This window comes from Ciconia boyciana, chromosome 10, assembly GCF_034638445.1.
Source record: "Ciconia boyciana chromosome 10, ASM3463844v1, whole genome shotgun sequence".
Lineage (NCBI taxonomy): Eukaryota > Metazoa > Chordata > Aves > Ciconiiformes > Ciconiidae > Ciconia > Ciconia boyciana.
The window spans coordinates 17168877-17191775 of NC_132943.1; the positions used below are offsets into that span (position 1 = coordinate 17168877).

General features: G+C 36.7%; 1 protein-coding gene across 1 annotated transcript in view; it reads left to right on the forward strand.

The window, feature by feature from the left end:
* XRCC5 (X-ray repair cross complementing 5) overlaps positions 1–22899 on the forward strand; it is a 52673-nt gene that overhangs the window by 2859 nt on the left and 26915 nt on the right. Inside the window, exons 2-13 of the mRNA XM_072874640.1 lie at positions 480–593; positions 1149–1332; positions 2523–2571; positions 4105–4227; positions 7147–7335; positions 10280–10394; positions 12100–12238; positions 14286–14398; positions 17829–17891; positions 18584–18721; positions 20160–20250; positions 21511–21644. Coding sequence (XP_072730741.1) covers positions 480–593; positions 1149–1332; positions 2523–2571; positions 4105–4227; positions 7147–7335; positions 10280–10394; positions 12100–12238; positions 14286–14398; positions 17829–17891; positions 18584–18721; positions 20160–20250; positions 21511–21644 — 1452 coding nt within the window. The remainder of the gene's footprint in view (positions 1–479; positions 594–1148; positions 1333–2522; positions 2572–4104; positions 4228–7146; positions 7336–10279; positions 10395–12099; positions 12239–14285; positions 14399–17828; positions 17892–18583; positions 18722–20159; positions 20251–21510; positions 21645–22899) is intronic.

A 22899-nucleotide genomic window follows, 5' to 3' on the forward strand; every position in this document is an offset into this window, starting at 1 on the left:
GTCTGCAGCTGTTATGGGCTACTGTGAGGGGTGGATGTAGCTGTGGGGTTTAGGGAACGAGCTTGTATCTCCACCTTGTATTGTGTGGATATACTGTATCTGTTGTGCTGGTAATTGTCAACTGAAATATCTCTGTTTTATTTCCTAGGGTAGAAGAGCTGTTAAATCCCTAATATGTTTGTGGGGTTGAATAGAAATTGCCCCTCTTGACAGATTATTGTGTAACATAGGATTTTTTATCTTTTCCACTGAGATGCCTGGAACATGGTACAGGATTAAATGATTCCCAGTTCAGTGTAGTTGTACTGGTTCTGTCTTCCACCGTTGTCTCATATTAACAGTTACTGTAAAAGAAACCAATAGTGATGTAGTTTGATTTTTAGGTTTTGTATGTTTAAGGATCTGAACTAACCCTTTTAAGTAATTATGCTCATATTGGCTCTTTTACATTCTTATTCAGTATTGTATTTCCTTTCTAGGCGGCCATAGTGCTGTGCCTGGATGTAGGCTTTACAATGAGCAATTCTGCCTCTGGTGAGGAGTCTTCACTTGAACAAGCCAAGGAGGTTATGGCAAAGTTCGTGCAGCGAAAGGTATGTGTGACTTTATATGTGATAAAAAACTGTTAAAAAAAGGAGAAGAAGCAGTGACATCTGTGAAATATTTTCCTCATTTACTAATAATTGAAATAAATGAGAAATGAGTAAGAATTAGTCTGTTTTTATGTAGGAGTAATAGTGACCTCTGTTTCAACTGTACTTTTGTGGAGATGTGGCAGTTGGATTGGTCACTTTTTTTCTTTAGGGCAGTAGAAACTTTTAGGGGAAAAAAGTACTCTTTCTCTAAAATGTTTCAACCTTCTTAAGATTTACCATACTGAAGACTCATTTCAAGGACTGAGTCAGCCAATTTTACTTGTTTTATCCCAGATATCCTCATATCAGTCTGTTAGTTTAATTATATCTAAATTAGTGAATTCTCTGTAAGATTACATTTTAGTAGGATAGCACTGAAAAAGTAAGAAAAAGTAAATCCACTGTACTTGACATTGTTTCAAAATTAGTTCAGCTTGCTTGAGTCTGCCTAACGTAGTTGTGTATGAATCTACTTGTGTTTTTATACCTGTTTTGTATTTTCTCTGTCTCCAGGTTTTTGCTGAGAGTAAAGATGAAGTCGCTGTAGTTTTGTTTGGCACAGATGGTACTAGGAATGACCTTGCCAGTGGGGATCAATACCAAAACATTACTGTACATAGGTCACTAATGCTACCAGATTTTGATCTGCTGGAAGACATTCAAGATGTGATTAGTCCAGGCTCTGAACAAGCAGACTGTATCCTTTCGTTGTAGAGCACTTCTTGAACTGATTCAGCTACATAGGAGACAGGAAGTTAGTGTTGTGAAATGGGCTCGGTTTTGCCTCCGAAGCTGTAACTACTATCAGAGTTCAGCTAATTTGTGGTTGTAAGTTGAGCTGCTTTTTGGCATTCTTTTAGGCTAGCAGGTGGAGTCTTGGCCTTAGGCAATTGTTGCTTTTATGAAGTGTTCTGTTAATTAAAGAGAACAAAGATAGCAGTAATATAATTTTAGGCCTCAAATAAGACATGTGTTTTTAAAAATAGTGTTGCAAAACTTGGTTTATACTTTTTCATCAAATAAAAATATTATTTATGAAATGTCATCAGAAATACCAGAGGCCAGACAAAGCAGAATAGAGGTTTATCAGATTGATTTCTATATAAAGTATTTCTAGCATTGCCAAATGTCACTTCCTGGTTTGAATGTTGCTCATATTTGAATGTATTCTGTTGTTGGTTGCATAAGGTGAAGAGTTTTAAAAGAAGGTGATCTCTATAGTGTCCCCTTGTGTGTTTCATTTGCATACTGTTCAACTTCCCGTGTTGTCTTCCCTCTTTCTGGCCATAAAATGATTGTTGTGAGCTCTATTCAGACTGTCAGAGCTGTTTCAGAGAAGTGTGCAGCCAGTCTGCTATATCTTAGCAGAAGCAGAGTCATGTTCCTTCTTCAACAGGTGGGCAGGTTTGTGCGCAGTGATAAAAAATATGTTCCCAATGAAAATTGTGGTGAGGAAGAAACTATCAAGAGATTGCCAGATGCAGATGTTTTGAAGGAAAACCTGCATGAGAAAATGGTATCATGTATTGAAAGTACAAGTAAATTTTGTTTGTGGATTCAAAGTAACATTGCAAAGATTAGATTGGTCTTTCATTGGACTTGAGCTTCCTTATTGACACTTAAAAGATTGGGCCCTGGAGCAGTCTTTTTACTGTTCCATCAGATAAATGGGGAAGACACAAGACCATAAAACAGACAAGTTGTATAGGAACCTCTTGCATGATAGATATTTGAAAAATACTTGTCTCAAAAAATTGTTTGCTTGTTAACTGAAATGCATGTTTGTCAGTGTTTAGGAGGGGGTGAAAACAGAAGATTGTTTCATAGGAAAAACACTTTTGTGACATGATTCATGTTCTAGATGAGATTTTTCTTAAATTCGCTTAGTTCTGGATGCAATTATTGTGTGTATGGACTTGCTTCAGAAGGAAACAATGTAAGTATGTAACCCAAAGCCTTTTACAGAATTCTGACCTTGCACTTTGGAGCTGATCTGATTTCTTGTCGGTATTACATTTCCAGTATTGTGTAAATATGGAATTAAAAAAAAAAAATTAAAAACAAGCAACACACTACAGGATTCTGTCCCTGAAGAATCCCCAGGAGACATCTAGCTTCTCCAGACAATCTAAGAGCTTTCTGATGCAACTGAGAACTTTGCAGTAGATTCATGAGAATATTAATGCCGTTATACAAGGCACAAGACTTCACTTAGTGTCACATTTCTTGTGATCTGTTTTCAAAAAACTTTATTTCATATGCTAAAATGCATAGAAAAGGGCTACCAAATTTATAAGGGTGATGGCATATCTTACAAAGAAAAAAAGAAAAACTAGAAAGGTGAGTTTGTTCAGCCTAGCAACTTAAAGGCTGTTGGGAGATAAGGTGGCTGTTTGTAAATATGCAGGGTGTGGGAGATAAACGTGCAGTAGGAAAAAACACTGTTTAAGCTGAAAGAAAATGTTGGCACAAGTGTTACAAAGTTGTCAATGAATGGACAACTGGAAATGTGACTGTTTAACACTCAGTGGGGACTGATGGTCTAGGGAAAGGAAGATAGCCTTACTTCCTCTCAAAACAGAGATTGAACATGTTGTTAAAAAGATTATATGATCTAATTGTGAATGCAGAGGAGTCAACTTAGTGATGCAATTTGTATTTTTATGATTAAAGTCTAATTGGCATGGAGAGCTGTATCAATTTAACGATTAAAACTGAGCTGTGAATTAAAATCACTGTATTTATGGCAGTATAACCTTGAATACCTATGGAGCAACTGCTTTTGTTATCTCGTGGGTGAGTTGCTTGTATGCACCAAACCCTTTGATATGGAGTTTACCTTCAGTTGAGAAAATACTGTTGGGTAAAACTTCAAGAAAATCACCCTTATGCTTGAATATCCAGATAAAAACTATATCAGTTTAACTGAATTTTGTTCTGTAACTCGCAGAACTTTCTGATGTTTATTGTTACTATTTCTTAGCATATTAAGTAGGCTTTAAGTCCATCTTATCCAATGAATCTACTGAATTAGCTTACTAAAATGGAACCCCCGCCAGTGACAGTAATTTAAAATACATTTTCCATTTTCACAAGGACAGACTTACAGCTGCAAAGGAAATATCCAGTATAATCAATAAACAACCTAACATATTTTATTAGCATTTTATCCACATTGTTGAAAATTGGCAGAATTCCATTCATTTAGATGTAGTTAGTGATTTATACAGTCACAGGGCTAGAGTCCTCAATTTTAGGAGGTAGGAGTGAGTAGGGGGAATCATATAAAGATAAAAACTTACCATAAATAATATGAGCAATGATAGAACAACTTCTACCAAATACATTTGTTTAATTTTTTTTTTACAAGTGTATTACTTTGGTAAAGCTTCAGTTTTGTAAGGAAAGAATTAGAAAAAGGCCTTCTAGATATTTCTGATATATGTAAATGTTCTTTTTGTACTTTAAGAGGAAAGAAATATGAGAAGAGACACATTGAACTGTTTACAGACCTTAGTAGTCCTGTCAGTGACGATCAGCTGGAAATTATCATTGCTAACTTGAAGAAAACGGGAATTTCACTTCAGTTTTTGTAAGTATGGAAGTAGCTGTTATACACTATGCCATTTTAAAAAGGAAATTATTCTTTCTTAATAAGGATCTTGAAGGAGCTGGTGATCTGTTGCTGTATTGTTTCTATAGAGGTGTCCCAGTATGTAATATGATTGTTATAAGTACTTATATCAATTACACATGCCATGAATTCTGGTTATGAACCAAGTCCCCTTGATTAAGTGATGTGCAAATACACGTTAAGATGATGGCTTCTTCTCCAGTTAAGCTTATAGCTTAGAGCCAAACTCTAAAACGGGAGACAAAAAAATCTATATAAGCAGAGAATTGTGAAGCAATGAGCCAGAAATAGGCTCAGAAGCAGTGGTTTTGTCACAGCAACAGCCTAGATCCTTTCAGGTAAGGGAGTTACTGGGAAGAAATAACGAGGTAGTGTTGCAGATGTTTATAGCCTGATTCTGGTGTCAGTAGAAAAGCAAGTCTGAAGAGAAGGGTTATACTCACAGTGACGGGCTTGGAAAATGTAAGTGGAAAATGTAAACGATGTCTTACATGTTACGACAGGAATCCTTTGGCTCTCTTGGTATACGTATAGGCATTGATCTGAAGAATCAATGGTGGTGCTGAGATCTGTATTAGTTGTTGCGCTTGATGGTAACATAGGAAGCTATGGGCCTTCTAGTAGGAGTTTATTTAAAAGCAAAACTTTGTGTGAATGTTAACGTTTGCTGCTTATAACAAATAATTTCACAGGAGAAAGTTAAAGCCACAGTTTTACTTCTGACCATTTTAATATTTACTTCACCTACAGCCAGCATTCTGCAAGGAGCAATGTTGTGAACTTGATAAATTCATTAAAGCCATTTGCGGACCCACCTGCAAGATAACAGAGGGGTTAGGTAGGAAAGCGTGACTGAAAATCATGGGCTGATCCTCCACAGAAAAATTCTTTTTTGCCTGTGCTTGGGAGAGGCTGAATGTAAAAATGCCAGACTGCTCTCAGGTTCTGTCTACACAGCAAAAGAAGGTATGCTTGCATCATGCCTTGACATTCCCCTTCTAGGTTATTTGAGCTATTGTCGGCACTGGAAACACAATACCATGAACCTGAGTACGTGCTGCCAGCCAGAGTTACATCTTTCAGAGACCTGGTATTTAGCCCCTGCTACCTTGTCTCCATACCTGTAGTTTGCTATGTGGACTAGCACAGATACTACCACCACAAGTTAACGTTGAAGTTTTATTCTGTGAGATTTCTGATACATCTTTACATCTTCTTTGTCTGTAATGTAGCAAAGGAAGAGCCCCATAGCTAATGGAAGCACTAGGGAAATGTTGCTGTCATAGCATCAACTGCAGATTTACACCCTGTCTCCCAGCCGCACAAGCAAATGATGCTTTGAGAAATACATGTACAAATGTAACATAGTCAGAATACTGGTTTAAAAATAATTTCTTGCTAAACCTTGTCCTTTTGTTATAACGCATGCTTCCATCTCTCGTGCCCTGTTTATTGATTAGGTTGTAACTTGTGGCAGATAGTTGTTTTCCTCCCTGTTATCAAGTGCCAAGCAGATGTTAAGCACTGTGTAGCTTTGGGTATTACACAGTTCTCATCACAGGAGTCTCTAAGCACTGTATAATGAAAGTAATCTAACTTTTATGCATCAGAGGTTTGAAGCTTTTTGCTCTCATAACAGCTTTAAAATACAGTTCCTCTTTGTCAGTGGATGCTGCTTCCTAAAAAGGTACCAAACCCTTTGCTGAAGTTTGATCTTTAATTCTGCTGTATGTGACACTGTAGTGCATATTGTTAACTCTGCTTATTGTATGTTGCTCCACAGATAAGTTTAGTGAGGACTAATGAGGTGAAAGTAAGGTAGAGATCTGTAGGCTGCTTTTTTGAAAACTTAATACAATGCTAAAATTATTTTACTTTGTGGAAATGTGGTAAAACGTATCATGTGGTTCATTCAAAATTGGATCAGATGAAAGATTTGAAAAATCTGCACTCATCGTCATGGGCACAGAGTAGAGGATCTTACACATCTCTCTTCTGTGGTTATTATACTTAGTTAACTCTGTTATATTTTGAAGAACAGCAAAATCATTTTATCTATAACCCCTGGCTAAATTTTTAAATCTGATTCTTGAAGTGCAGGAAAATGTGTCATCTTCAGTCAGAAATTCACCTAGTGTTGTAAGCTATTAAAATCTCAGAGTAACATTTATTCCAGAAATACCTAATAGCCCCACTGCTGAGAAAGTCCTGTTTGCTGGCATTTAGAGCCAATACAAAATCACAGGCCTCAAATGGCCTTTAACAAGTCATCTAGAGCAATCCTCTACTTCAGACTGGGTCAGTTGTATGCATGTCATTGCTGAGCGGTGTTTGTCTAATCTTTTTATAAAGATTTCCATGTGGAGACTCTTCTATCTCCTCAGGCAGTTGGTTTTAGAGATTATGGTTTGAAATGCCTTTATCAGATTTTTTAATATCTGACCTGACTCCATGATGTAATTTGAGTGCAGGCTGAATATGAAAAACCGATTGTTCCCTTCCTGTCTGCAACAGCTTTTTATATTTAAGACTGTCTTACCCTCTGACTCCCTTCTCTACGGGCTTTATTTTGTTCAGTATTTTTCATAGATCTTGTTTTCTAATCATCATCGTCTTTACTGCCTAATTGCTTCCCGTATGTGGACATCTTTATTGATGTATGATGCCCAGAATTGGTGCGGCACTCTGATCAAGGTGTTACCAATCCAAGTAGACCTGAAATACTACTTCATATGTTTTGCAAGCCATGTGGCTTCTTATACATCTGACTGCAGCTAGATAGAAATTGTTCATCCTGATACAATTTTTGTTTTGTTTTTGGTAGGTTATTTTAATTAAGAAGAAAGTCAAACTAACTGCTTCTGCTTGTGTTCTTAGTCTGCCATTTCCAGTGGATGTTGATGATGGAGGTGGAGATACAAGTGCCAGTGTATGTTCTGAAATACACAAAAACTCTTTTCCAAGAAAGACTTTAACTAAGCAACAGAAGGAAGGCATTGATGTGGTGAAGAAACTGATGCATACTTTGGACAAAGGAGAAGGGCTGGAAGACATTTATACTTTCAGGTAAACTTGGCTAATCCTCTTTATCACACTGTAAATTTACTTTCTGATTTCTTCCCCAAAAGATGAAATTAATTAAGTAATCAGTCACTTGGCTTACGGTTTCACTGAAGTCAGTGAATTTTATAACTCATTGTACACTCAGGCCCTTTCAAACAGCTTCTTCAGTGGCTTTAGAATAGGTAGAAAAGCTTACAGATTTCAGTGGAAAATGAATTTTCTATATCTGTGTTTAAAGAAAAAAAATCAGTTTTCTTCCATCTTTAGTGTTAGTGGATTTTGGAGGGAATGTTTCTATAAATGAGATTTCAAAAGCATGTTTTGGAAAGAGTTGGAATTTGTGACATAGTGCAGGTAGAACACTGCATTTAATGGTAGCCTTTGTTCCTTGGTCTCAGACCTTTTTTAGCTCACTAGTTTATCAAACTCCCACAAATGTTTTGAGTAATATCGTTTGTTGAATCCTGCTCTTTAATCACAGACTACTGTGCCACTGTGCCAAACAATATACTTTTTTAGCAGCATTCCTAATGCAAGTATTGAAAGATGGTTTTTCACTTTATGTTTCCCCAATGAAAGAATAAAAATATATGTGTGTCTCTGAAAAACTCTAGCTATTTATATATCCAAGACTTTTACACACAGGTGTTGTCTCAGTTGGGAAACAAGCAAAATGCATCTATGCGCCTTATAAAAGACTGATTTTATTGTCTTAGTAGTTCTGTGGTACAATTATGAAGTGTGATCTTTTACATGATGTGCTCTGCAGGAAACTTAGTAGACCATAGCTGTAATGTGATTATCAAGTGTAACTTTTAGATGAGGTACCTGTAGGTTTGCGTGCAATCATAATTTTATTTGTGCGATTTCCTTCCCTCACCTTGCCCAACTGATCTGCTTTGCACCTCAGCAGCCATTTAAACTGTTATTTGAACATTAGTGTGGATTAGCGAAGAAACATGTATCCCTGTGTATGTATTCCATACTAGTCAACAGAGCAGCCTGAGTCTCTAGGAAAAAGCAGGCTTTGTCATTGCATCAAAAGACTGCATAGAAAAGCAGTATCTTTCTGGGCCCGTTAATCCTTTAGGATAATCCATATACATGAAGCTACTATGTGGCTTGGCCCCTTCTTTATATTTTTTTAATCACAGGCTCTTGCTACTGTATAAGTGTCTTTGTGCCAAGCTTTTAGGGGAAATCCAAAAATCTTTGGATAAATAGTCATTTGGCTAATAGATTAAAGCTTTAGTTGTTTAAGAATATGTGAGGTTTTAGATGCGGTTAAGTTGCTTATCAAGCTTTAAGAAGTCAGCCTTGCAAATCTGTCATGATAATTACCAACTCAGATACACTCTCTGTTTTCCTATATTCATTATTCCTGCTGGTAAAAATATTTCAACTCTTGTGAAAATAATTTAGTCATGCCAGGAAGGTAAGTGGGAAAATTTTTTTGTATTGTTTTAGGGTTTGATATTCTGATTGTCGGACAGGAGGTACTTCTGCTGCCTCTGGGTTTCAGGGGAAGGGGTTGGAGAGCAGAGGAGGAGACACATGTTTTTAAAATACAAGTTTAAATGTGCATTTACTAGGGTTTTATTGGCTGAGTCGTCTTTGATAACAGGGAGCATTTTTCTTCCATAAATATAAGAAATTAAAGGATAGAGTTAATAAATTGAGCTTAAATGACATTTTTAGGCATTTGACTCTTAGGTATTTGATTTTCACATTCATCCTTGAATGTATGTGTTGCAGTAGTTTTAATGATGTAGTAACAGGTTATTTTTAAAAATCCTATATTGATGTCTCTATTGCCAGCAAAAGTAATTTTTCCTCCCTTCCTTCCTTTCCCCAAGGAAAAAAAAAAACAAACAACGAAATACAGTGTTTATCTCATTATAAAAATCCCAGTGCATTTTCTCCTATCATTGTGCTTCTGTTAGAATTAAAAAAAAACCTGCTTATCCTAAGAAAGTTGAAAAGTAGAATACCAAGTTGAATTCTGTACTGATGTTTTTAGGAGTTGATCTTAATTTCTGCCAGACAAGAGCTTTAATCAAGAGAGAGGTAGATTTTGGGTTTTATCATCATGTGAAAAAGGTGAAGTCAGCACTGTTTTATCTTTGCTTCATCATGCAATAAAAAAATTTTATGAGTGCTTTCTCTGCACTGGAATTTTGTGGCAAAAGAGCTGATACAGTTTGTATTAGCTGAAAGCTGTTCTAGGATGCAAGCCTATTTGATTTCACAATAATATATTATAAATCACTTTTAATGTCAATTTTTAATTTTTGGACTCCATTGCTTAAAGTTGTGCAATTGCGCTAACACTAGTATAAAATCATTACAGTTCCTTTTTTTTGTGTTTTATGAACTTGCATATATGCTGTTTAGGCTAGAAATATTCAAAGTAACTTGTTTCACTCTAAACGAATGCCCTGAAAATAATGAGTTCATTAGTACTGTATTAAAAAAAGGTGTCAAAAGTTAATTACCACACAAACAAAATCCTGTTAATTGAAACTGGATTCTTTATTTCTTCACCTCAACTGCAGAAAACATTTAACCACTTAGAGAAGCCTTTTCTAATTTGGGTTGTTCAGCTAACTACATGCCCTAATTGGGTGAGCACAGATAAATGTAAAGTGGTTAATAAGCAATTGTGTAGTTTCATCACAAGACCCTAACATACTGTCTTTAAGCCCTAATGTCACACCATCACAAAGGCTCGAGATGGGAATAATCTACTGTACCACCTCTTTTTTTCATTCTCTTTTCTAGCAATAGTTAATGACAAGCTTATTCATACAGTTTATTTTCTAGTGCTTTATGCAGTCTAAGCTGAAACAATTGGACTCCTGCATCTCCTTGAAGAGAGTGTATTGTCTGTAATATTTTATTACAGTTCACCAGAGTTCATTTCTGTTTTCCCGATTCCTTCATTTAGAGAGAGCCTGGGGCGTCTTTTGATGTTTAAGAAAATAGAAAGAAGACCTATGGCTTGGCCCTGCCAGCTCACTATTGGTTCTAATTTGTCTATAAGGATTGTGGCCTACAAATCAGTAAGTTCATAAAATCGTATGTTTTAGTGTATTTTGGCAGCAAGTTAAGTGCAGCTGCATGTTTTTTCCTTAAAGCTAGGAAAATAAAAGATAAAACAACATCCAGAATAATTATGGTAGAGATTTTATATGCGTAGAAACCAGTACATCTAAAACTGTGGTTCCCACAGCAACTCTTCACTATATTGCACACATGTTAAAGAACTAAAATTCATGATGTACAGAAATAGAAGTAATTGCTATCTACGCTGTGATGCTTAATGGTATTGAAGTTGACGAACCTGATTAAGAATGTTGCAATTGTGTGAAGCTTTCCATTCGGCATCAGTGAGATGTCTGCAGCTCAATGAGACTTAATATATATTTCTTAAGCCCTAGGCATGAGAGGAATTATGCACATGTGTATGTAAAATGGTGGGTGTAAATGTTTTACCAGCTATTGTTTCGAATCGCCTCTATTGTTATTTCAGACTTGGGGAAAAAAGGTATATTTTTTCAGCTTGTTTGCTTTATACTGTTTGGCAGAGCTTGTGCAGTCTGTTTCCCTTACAGTTTATGTGGGTCCTTCACACAGTGCTAGGAAGAAGTACGTGTTTTTAAACACAGAAAATGTGCAAAATTCCAGTTATTGAATAATTAATAGGTAACTATATAGTGTGGCAGCATTGATGGATCTGGTGGGATGGAGATTAATTGGTTAGTTATTTAAAGCCAGGAGTCTGGCTAATATTGCAAGGTTTCAGGAATGTGTGTTATGAAGTTGAAATACATCTGATTTCTGAGAGATAGGCATACTAGCCATGAGAGAGATCTCTGCTGACAGCTTTCTATTTATACTTATTCATAATTTTTTTTTTATTAGGATGTTGTGCCAGACCTGTACAAATATGCAGTAAGAGTCCCCTCCCAAAGGTGTTTACACACAAAATAAATGAAGCTTGGGAGAGTAAGCAACATGAACCAAGTGACTAGCCTGAGGTCATACAGCAGTTGGATCAGAACTAGGAATAGACTTGATATCTACTGACATAATCTATTCTGTCTTTTCTGTTTTCTGCCCAGTTCTCTGTTTTTCTTCTCATTCACTAAGTATACCATCAATTTCACTTAAGCAGAGAGAAAAGAAAGCATTTTTCTTTCCCTGTAGTTGGGAAACATGCACTCATTGCAGATATTTATTCCTTCTTTTCCCTCCCAGTCCCGTAATGCAACTGGGATCTTTTTCTGCCTTTTGGGGAAGTTGCAGTAACATAGGGTATTTTTACCCTGTAGCGTAGTAAGCCTGATGCAAAACGGGCAAACAAGCTGAATGAGCGTTGAGTCTTCTTGTATCTCAAACACTTTTGACAAAGCATTAAGATATATGTTAATGTAGGTGGAGGAAGTAAAGTACATAGCAAGCAAGTTACATGTTATCCTATTACTAAAAGACTTCCACAAATTACTTAGCCCATGACTTCAATGAATAACCAAGACAAGTATGCAGTCAGTATGGTATACTTCATGTGTTAGGTCTCATACAGATGAAACAGTGTGCTGAAAGCACCGTGGTAGCAGTCAGATGCGTATTTGAGGCTGTCATTATTAGTCCCTTATTGGCAAAATAATGCAGCACTTGGTCTAAGAATTTTTAGAATGTTCTGGCAAGCACTCTGGATCCCACTGAAATGTTAAACATTCCTTTTGTTTGAATTCTGGTGTAAAGGTCACAGAAGAGAAGGTGAAAAAAATTTGGACAGTTGTGGATGCTAAAACCCTCAGAAAAGATGATGTGCAAAAAGAAACTGTTTACTGCTTGAATGATGATGATGAGACAGAGGTTCAGAAAGATGACACTATTCAAGGTATGACTTCTTTATGTGCACCCTGAAGACAAACCAAAGATAATGGCTTGTACTCTTAAATCACCTAAGTGCCTTTTAGTTTTATACTTTGAAGCCTAGCTTTGACCTTAGAATGTAAGCTCTGTAAGCTGATGGAACACAGAGACTGTTATGTGAGACTCTTTGTCTTCACATATTTTAAAAATTCTTACCTTTGCCAGTAATAGGAATAATAATAATACCACCAGGTGGAACTTGGAAGGCACTACAGCTTCCTAAGCTGTATTCTGTAGAGGACCATTCCTCAGTTCTGTAGTGAGTAGTGCTGCTACCTCTATTCTGTTTTCAAATCTTCAGTTGTACTGGTAACATGAATACTTTCATAACACTGCTTTTTTCTAAATAAGCAACTGCTCTACATATTCTGCAATTGGGAAGATGAAACCATTAAAGGAAGGTTTAGCATTCAAGAGTCTATTAGCTTTGCTGTTTAAATTCCGTAACAGGTTCAATCTGAAGTAGTGGTATGCAGAATACTTATTTTATAACCTTCAGCTTCTTCCTGAGTGGATTAAATTCCTTAGAAGACTAAAGGCCCCAGAAACAGTATGGAATAGTCTACTTTTTAAAAATGGAGTTAAGCAAATGTTTAATTTTTTGCAATTATACAGATATACTTTGTTACTAATTTTTTTCTTTCCTTTGCTGTTTCAATCCCACACAAGTAGGGCAAGTGTATTAACTATAAAGGGCAGAACTATTCAGATAACAGTATAGAAAGTGCTGTCAAATGAATAAAATAAATTGAAAAATGAAGATAAATACTGTATTTTTTTATTTAACTGTATTATTTTATTTCAATTGTAGCACTCACAGTTGTTTTGTAGCAGTAGCAGATAAAAATATCCCAATGACAGTGTGATTTTCTTTGTTTCTTTAAGCAGAAATGATAGTTAAAAGCTAGTAGTCTGTTTATGTTTTATAACTTCAAAACTTTTAGTAAAATAAGAAAAAAAAAAGCCACTTTTTGTAATGAATTTATTTTGAAGCATTTGTGACCATTCTCTGCTGATGTCCTGACTGCCTAAGTTGGTGAGTGGTTGTGGGATACTAATAAAAAGAAGTGATGAACAGTTCAATGTGAACAAAAGAGACCAAAAATTTCTCTATCAATGGTGTGTTATTTCTTACAGTTAAAGAGCTGCTGATGTCTCATGGACTTTTGTGGACACTTTGAGAAATGTCATAATTAGACAATATTTTGCATTTGAAGCACCCATACTGAAATTTCTTTCATTCTGCCTATGTGTTTGCTTTTCAGTTTTCAGGAAAATATATCTACACATAGGTTTTTCATCCAGGGATTTACTGCTTTTCCTTCTGCTTTCTTTGCACCTGAGGATATAATCCTTAGTCTGTGACAGTGTAACAATGTTACAGGGAGGATATTGTATCTTGAGGTGGGGTAATAAGCAGTTGGAACAGATGATACCTCTGAGAAACTAAAAGCTTCCTATTTTGTGGAGATATCTCTGTAATGTAAGGCACAGGAAGTAAAACACAGAAATGTATGGAAAGACCACTTCTGCATACAAGGGTGTTTTGGTTTTCCACTGCGTGTGAGGGTGTATTTCACTTCCACTCAACACATTTTGTTCTCTGAATTGCTTCTGCTATCATTTCGTGTCCATGATTTGTGATATGTTTGGGTTTTTTTGTATTACATTTGCAGGGAGTGTTGCAGTCTATTTGCTGAAATCTGTTCTGATTTGCTTAAATCTATTCTGTGAGCATAACTTTGTTGAGCAAGATGTTCAGTTCCCTTATTTTCTTTCCTGCTCTCTACGTAACGTAAAATGATGTACACGGAGTGCAACTGCTGTTCGTGAAGTACAAAATGTGTCTATGGGGTGTGTGGTTTTTTTGTTAACAGGGAAAGTAATAGAATAAGCATGTGTGGAGTGTAGCTGTGGGGCATGCATGCATTGTTAAAATATTCAGGGAGCTAATTTCAGTGTTAGAATTGTAGGCCCATATGCTTACCAGATGCTCTTCTCTTGTTCTCCAGGGTTTCGCTATGGGAGTGATATAGTTCCTTTTTCCAAGGAAGATGAAGAGCAAATGAAATACAAAACAGAAGCAAAATGTTTTTCTGTTTTGGGATTCAGCAGATCCTCTCAGGTATAGTACTAAACTTCTTCCCATTCAACTTCCTGAGTTGTTCAAGACAATTTATTTGAGTTTGAATTCACTAAAGTTGTGGTGTTGTACTGGGTTCCAGTATTAGGAATGGGGCATCTGCAGTCAGGTATACAGGGGTGACTTATTTGCTGATTCTAGTACATGTAAACAGTATGTAGTCTTGTAAAGGAGAGAAGCTCATAAATTTAGCCATTGTGCCCTCAAGTGAAGCAAGAGCCACTGAACTCTATCTCTGCAAGGTAGACACAGAGGTATTGTAGTCTCATTTCATCTCACAAACTTAAATAGTGATGCCAGATCTGCCACAGAAGATGGTCTCTCTTCTGTTCAGGTCATGCAGAAGCCTTTTTGGGCTTGGTCCAGCCACGAGTGTGTTCTTTTTAACAGAAGCAGCCTCTCCCTCAACATTAAAGAAATGTTAAGGAAAGCCTGGGAACTGGCTGCATTCATTCTCTTTTCCATAAGGATTAGTTTGTGAACTGTGACTTGCTTCTTGTTTCTATTATAACAAAAACTAAATGTAGCGAAGACTTCATAGAACTTAGATGAAGATAACATCATTCAAAAACTCTCCATATTTCAATGAGATGCTTGGTGTTTGTATGCACGTACCTGTACTTGTGGTATTAACTTTGCCATTCATTTTATCTGGAAGTTGTAAGAAACAAGTTGAGCAAGTACCTTAATAAAAGCTATCCAGCACAAGGTGATTTCCTGCAGAAGATCCAGGACTTAAGCATTCGGAAAGCCTTAGGCAAAGGCGTAACAAACCCTTCTTGAAGCAGGACACATGAGGAGAAAGTGCAGAGATGTGAGCACCAGTAATTGCTAGAAACATTAAGCTGCTGCCACTCTTTCTTCTCCAGGATATTGCACAGGGTGACTGAAACTTTACTCTTCTTGAGTTCACTGCACCTAGTCCCCTTCACCACTCAGAACTGAAAGGAAATCGTAGGGCAGCTCTGCGCCTTCTGTTCTGAAAGCTCCCAGCCCTCCTGCTCTTCTTTGAAATGTCTCTCTGCCTGAACAAAATAGAACCCTTGACAAAGGCTGAGGAATCGTTACCTATACCAGGAAGGAAAGATGCTAATGAAATAGGAAGTATCTGTGGGAGCTTACTCCCAAATGGATGTAACTAAACATATTTTTACTTTACAGTACAGGTGGCACAGAGACCCCTGCATGTTGCTAGATATGCCCTTAGACTACTGCAGTGCAGGGGTCCAAAGCATATTATTAACTGAGAAGCCAGGAAGTTACGTTGATTTATTGAAATGCAAAGCCAGCCTAAATGGGAACTGTAACCTGGTTGCTCCTTGAGGACATTCAGAACTTCAAGTTGTTAAGTAACACAGAAGCTTGTGTACTGAAAGTGATTGATTGAGGAAACATATCATGCTTGAGCTTATATGCCCTAAATTGGCCAGGGTAGAGAGATGTTACGGACTGCTAAATCCTCTACCAGAAACTGGGCCTAACGAGTGAAATGTTGTGTCTGAACCCAGTGTTTCAAGGAGACAATTTCTTGCATCTTTTCACACGTTATTAGCCTACAGCTGAGTCTTACTGTCTTCGTTTAATTCTGTAAGATGTATTTCACCATGTGCAGCATTTTCTTCTGCTGGAGGCTGGCCTCCTATTTCAACTTGAAGTCTGACTTTTATTGAAAACAGATACTAAGAGGAAAACAGATGAGAAGCATCATGCTCCTGTAAGTGAGCTGTTATTCCACATGGATTTTTTTTGCCACCGTTGGTCAGATAGTGTGGTAATACCTTCAAATACATCGTTAATAATTAATTGTAGGAATATAATTAGCTGTAGGAATACTTTTGATTCACATAAATTTGCCTCAAAGAATTAACAAATTTGTTTTATATTTTTTCAATGCACAAAGTATTTATTGCTTTTGATAATTTTTATGATGTGCTTCTCTTGTCTGTGGATTTCATAACAAATAGGAATTACATCTTAAATAAAGTGTGCTCTTGTCCTGTAACTAGGAGTGTGAGTAATTATGCCCAGTAGTAGTTGCATAGTCCTCAGTGGAATAAAATTATTCAGGTGTGATTGCAGGATTAAAATTACACTGTATAGATATGTATATGACATCAGGAAGTTTTCAACTATGACTAGAATTTTCAAGACCCATGATTTCCTTATGTTTTGGCTCCTGAATTTTATTGTTTGTAATCATAATACTGACACTATTCAGATGTATGTTTTATATTAAATTGTTTCTTTTAAAAACTTTGGAGAAAAGATAGTTTATTATTAACTAGAGAAACTGGAACAGCTCCAAATACATAATTAAAGAAGGAGTAGAACCACCTCATATTATTTTTCTGAGTTATTCACATCCCTCAGGAAAGAAGATCAGAGGCCGCTTAAACTTTGATTTTTAATTTATAAGCAATGCCATGTAAATCAAGAAATAATACTTGAAAATATTACAAAGGAACCTTTTTTTTTTTGCAAGCAAAAAAGGTGTAGATACACACGTCTAGATATTTATACTATACTGAACATAAAATTTCCTGAGCTTTTAAAGACAGAACAGCAAAGAATAATTGCAGGTAGAATAATCTGAGTTGAAGAATCATGCTGTAATACATTAAACAGACCTGCTCTGGTGCAAGTTGTCACTGACTTTCAACAGCATTATGGTAATTTGCTAAATAATGAAACTCCAGCTTAGTTTGGAGACAGTGTAATTTGAAGAGATTTTTCTTTAACAAAGAAAGGTCATTTTAACCAGTGTTCATAGTAGTGTGTAGTCTTTGTGACAGGTTTTCCACTAACTGCAGTGTTTCTCTGGGTGTGTCTTGCAGCCTCTGTAGCTCCAGCTATTCCAGCCATGCCCCTTAATGAAACTGTATTTTTTGGGGGGGTCAGCCATGTTCATGAACAACATAAACTCTGCTAACAGAAGTGCTTCTTTGCCAGCACAGCTGTATATACTCCAGGTTGCTGTTGAAGTAGCTTTATTAATTAAGGAAGTGACTTTTTTCAGCTCCTTTTCGACATGTCTTTGCTAGGAAAATTTAATAGCATAGATGTGGTGTCAGTTAGGCTTAGGTCTTTTGTTAACTATTGTGGTTTTCCACACTGATTTTTGAATTACTGCATTATTATTCAGACTGGTAACAGCTGCAAGTACCATAGTCTTTCATTCCTGCCCATCAATAGGAAGGTATGAGAATATCCTGCTGAATATTACTGAATATCCATATTGAGGGATAAATGGAGATATGAAACATATACAGGGCTTTAACTTCTATGCACAGTAACTAAGTTTTGTGGCTTCTCACTTGAGTAATGTGTTAGTTATTTCATAATTTAATTGGTCCAGTCACATTAATGACATTTGTTTTAGATCAGGCTAACTCTAGACCATTTGAATCTGTAGATCCAGAGGCATTACTACATGGGCAACCAGGTTCTGAAGGTCTTTGCAGCGAAAGATGATGAGGTAAGGTGAACTCAAGTTTAATGCTGAAGGTGTTTTGCTGTGGAACAGAAAAGAATAGTAGTGGCGCTTGAAATTGTCCCTTCTTTCCGTGTTAATAAAACAAATATTCTTAATGCAGCTTACAGAAGTCTTGTTCTGTTGCCCATTAGGATGAAAAGAAGTTGGATTAGACACCAAATGAATACCATATCTCATGAATAATGAGAAACTGGTAAATACTATGTTCGTGCAAGGGCATGGGGAACCTGGAATTGGTGCTTAAGTCCATTCTCATGCAGAGCAACAGCATGCCCTGTCACTGTGTTATTTAGAACAGACCTCCAAATTATTTAAATATTAGAGGTAAAAACTTCCCTGTAGTGCTCTGATATGTTCCTTTAAGGGTCTGACTTCCCTCCCTTTCTCTCTCTCTTGTCATACTTTGAGAGCTCTTCACACCTAGTGGAAAAGGTGGAACGTGCTGGATCTAAAGTTTGCTCGGCTTTGAATGGATCCCCTATCATGATGAGATTTGACCTTTCTCCTTCTTCATTTTTTGAACATGAAAAATGCTTGTGTTGAAGTTATAGCTGAAATGGGAACTAGTCTTGACTAAATCAATGCTGTTGAATTCACTGTGAAAGATGTATTTCAGCAGACTAATGAGAACATGCATGACTCTCTAGACTGATTTTTTTTTTTCCCCCTCCTAGAATGCAGCAGTTGCTTTTTCTGCCCTTGTTCATGCATTGGATGAGATGAAAGTGGTAGCTATAGTGCGTTATGCTTATGATAGAAGATGCAACCCACAAATTGGGGTAGCGTTTCCGTATATTAAGGATGCATATGAGGTAATTTTTCACCCTTACCTTTCTGTAGAGAGCCTCTGTATTGATGCTTTACAAATACCAATTAATAAATGATAATATTTGAACCATATTAATTTGCAGTGTTAAGTAATACCAGAAGAAACCAATGTAACTTTTCAGAGTGATTTTAGGAAATGGTACCAAGTCTTAGGGCAAGGAGGTAATAAACAGTATTAAGAAAATTCCACAGAAAAAATACATGAAAAAATAATGCCATATGTTTCTATTAGTATCCACTATATTACAGATTTAAATAATACTGATTTTTATTTCGGTAACGTAGTAATAACTTCATTTTGTTATCCTGGAAATCTCAAATTTTTTTGGTATCTAGAAACAGTGTAATCACATACTTATGTAATAAGTTACCACTGCTTTCTTGCTGTGTTACTACCTACCTCTCTGCATACAATCCAAAGTTGCACTAGATTCTTTCATTTTCTTAAACTGAAGATTTATCTCCAGGTCGCTTGGTAGTGCAAAATTTGAATTCGATAGTTGGCATGGCATTTCAAGCATGTCCAACCACGCTGTTGTCATTAGGTTTCCAAGTCAACTGGAAATGAGAGGAGGAGCTCCCAGCATTTAAAGCTGTTGTTTAAATTGATATGGAGAGTTAGGAAGATAGTAGTATATTTATTGACTTGAAAAGGTTATTGTAAAAACAGGAGAAAAAAATGAAGTCTCTTTCTTAGGGGGAAAAAAGTTCTGTACACAGCAGAATCATATTTGAAGTAATTTTTTTTAAATTCTGAGAGACCCAGAAGCAACACAGTATGTCAGAATTTTTGCAGCATATGTTTCCACTGATCTTACTTACGAGAGACTATTGAAAGAGCTAAATATGTATAGCATGGCTAAGCAATGACAAAGGCGGGGGTGGACATAACAATCTTCAGACTTTTGAAGAGTATAAACATAAAGGATGGAAAGGAATTATTTAGGGTGGTATGAACTGGAGGAGATAATTGAATAAAGAAAAACTTAGGCTGAGAATGTTAAAAAATCAAAATAAACTTTTGACTTTAAAACACAGTATGCTATGATAAAACCTCCCAAAGCGCGAATGTATGGGGTGTTTAAAGCTTGGCTGGTTGGAACTCTGCACATGAAAAAGGGATCAGATGACCTGGGAGGTCTTTATTCTACCAGTAGAAAAATGAGGAGTGTAGCCATCGCTGTATTATAAAATAATGCTGTGTTTTATTCTGCTTAAAACTGTGTAAATATTTAAAGAATTAATATTAAAAGAGTAAAAATACTCTGCTCTGTAAATATTTTATTTAAGTATTTTGATACATACAGATATTAGATCTTTGGATTTTTCTTATGTTTATATTACCCTGATAGGGCACTTTGAGATACTTTAGATTTTTTTACTTCAGGCTCAGTTGTTTCTTTCTTCTTTTGTCTTGCTCAGTGTCTCATCTATGTGCAACTACCCTATGTGGAAGACTTAAGACAGTACATATTTTCATCCTTGAAAAACAATAAAAAATACATTCCTACAGGTAAGATAGTCCTTCGCTGGGCAACTGGACAAAGTAACCTATTTGTCTTCCTTTAAGACACTCTAAAAGAGCTAGAATATTTGGCTTTCCAATGAAAACATAAGCTTTGTCATTATTTTGGCTTAGGAAAAAAACCCCAGCCCTTTGGGAATATGTTATGGTGATGTCATCTTGAACTGTAAAGCCTGTATCAAAACTTCACCAGCTTAGTCGCAGACTAAGCGGACTTAAGGTTTGCAGGCAGTCTTTTAAAACTGTCCTGTTAAATAACTTCTGGCTCGGGTTATGGGATTATTAGTCTCACAGGATCTCTGTGATAGACATCTGAGATTTAGTCCTCCATATCCTTTGATCTTTGAACTCAGTTGTGAGACTAAATGGCCAACTTTGTGGGAGCTCCAGTATGTGATTAGCTAGCTAGGATTAGAATAGAGGCATCAGCTCCGTTCATACAAAGTTAGTCCTGTAGCCAGTTCCAGTATGGCCTGTTAATATAATGTACAAAGGCAAAGACTGTTTTCTGTGGTGTGTTGTTTTTTAAAGCATGCACTTACTAGTGTCCACATTCAGATGGAGGGTGTCTTTGGAGAGCCATAGAACATGCAGCCATACAAAGCTTGACTCACTGTTCTGAGAATTTTGCACAGCAATGAGCATAAATGGATGTAGTTTAAAATCCACTCCCACTTCTTTAGTTTCTTATGAGATCCATGGAATGGGCATTTGCACATCAGGGTATACAAAGCATGCTGGGTTGTTTCTGAAACAGTTTCTATTTTCTTGCCTGTAACCAGCAGTTTGAGAACAAATCTAAAACCTGTCTTACCAAAGCAATAGTTGACTATTGTGAACTGTGTTAATTTGCAATCATAACTTTTAAAATTTATATTACACCATTTAGTTTTTCAAACCAGCTGTTCTCCTTATTTTCTAAGCGGCCTATAAACCTTCTGTTGCAAATAAAAACATCTTGAAAAAGAAGAAAAATAGAAGCAGAAAGGCAGCAATAATTGAGGTCTTGGGGGGGGGAAGGCTTTATGACTTTACATTGTAGTCCTTAAATAAAGGAGGGGGTTTATTACTGTGTCCATTATCCATATTTTTTATTGGCACGCCTATATCTGCAGTGTATTCTGTGGCATGTAATGACTTGGTCAAAATCTCACATTGTGAAGTGAATCTTCATTTATAAATTGTTTCAAGAAATGCATCCATCTGCAAGTGTATTTAATTTCTCTTTGTATGTAATTGCTGCCTTAGCGGATCAGTTATCTGCTGTTGATTCTCTGATTGATTCTATGAATTTGGTTTATGAAGATGATGATGGAGAAACTTTTGAGGACCTGTTTAAGCCCAGCAAAATCGCAAACCCTCATTTTCAGAGGTTGTATCAGGTGAGATGAACTATATGGCATTTTTTAAAAGCTTCTTTTCTTAAGACTTTTCACGTTCCTGTCTTTCTCTGATTCACATTGGAAAGATCTGCATTGTGAAGATGGGAATATAAATTCTTCTGCATTTAAGCATGGAGTAGCCAGTGATTTCTGTGTTGTCCCTTGTTGTGGTTTAGCCCCAGTTGGCAATTAAGCACCCCACAGCCGCTCGCTCACCGCCCCCCCCCCGTGGGATGCAGGAGAGAATCAGAAAAGCAAAAGTAAGAAAACTTGTGGGTTGAGATAAGAACAGTTTAATAATTGAAAAAAAAAATTGTAATGAAAAGGAAAACAAATGTGACACAATTGCTCCCCACCTGCTGACTGATGCCCAGCCAGTCCCTAAGCAGCGATCGCTACCCCCCGGCCAACTCCCCCCAGTTTCTGTACTGAGCGTGATGTCGTAGGGTATGGGATAGCCCTTTGGCCAGTTTGGATCAACTACCTTGGCTGTTCCCCCTCCCAGTTTCTTGTGCGCCCAGCAGAACATGGGAAGCTGAAAAGTCCTTGACTAGTGTAAACATTACTTAGCGACAACTACAACATCAGTGTGTTATCAATATTATTCTCATACTAAAATCCAAAACACAGCGCTATACCAGCTACTAGGAGGAAAATTAATTCTATCTCAGCTGAAACCGGGATACAGAATTTAAAATTTCTAGTTTCCAGGAAGCAAGGGAAATTACACCTGTGCTAAGGTGTCTGCAACAGCATCAGTGATATTCACAGGCACCTAGACTAGACAAGTTAAAACTTGCTTGGGTATCTCAACACTGTATTGCAGTGATCATAGTGTGGACCTAGACTCAGTCTTCAGCTTCTGGGCAAAGAGAGAAATTGACTGAAAATCAGGGATCTCTTTAGCTCCTCATTCTGTGTCCCATCAAATCTTGAGCAAAGTCACTTTTCTGTGCGTTGCTGCATCTAGCAGTTCTTCCAAAACAGATCAGTCTAAGGTGAACTTGATCAATAGTTAATGGTTAACATTGTTGATATTTAACATTGTTGATATTTAAAATATTCCATTTGGGTGTTTGAGCTGATGCATTTTACAGGCGAGCAGAACAGTTCACACTTTTTGCAGTTATTGTATCAAGCTGTCTACATTTTGATTTGCATTCCTTTCATATCATGAAGATTTTCATTGCAACTGTGAGGATGAGAGACTTAATTGTACATTGGAATTCAAGTGTTCAAAAAAATGACACAGCCA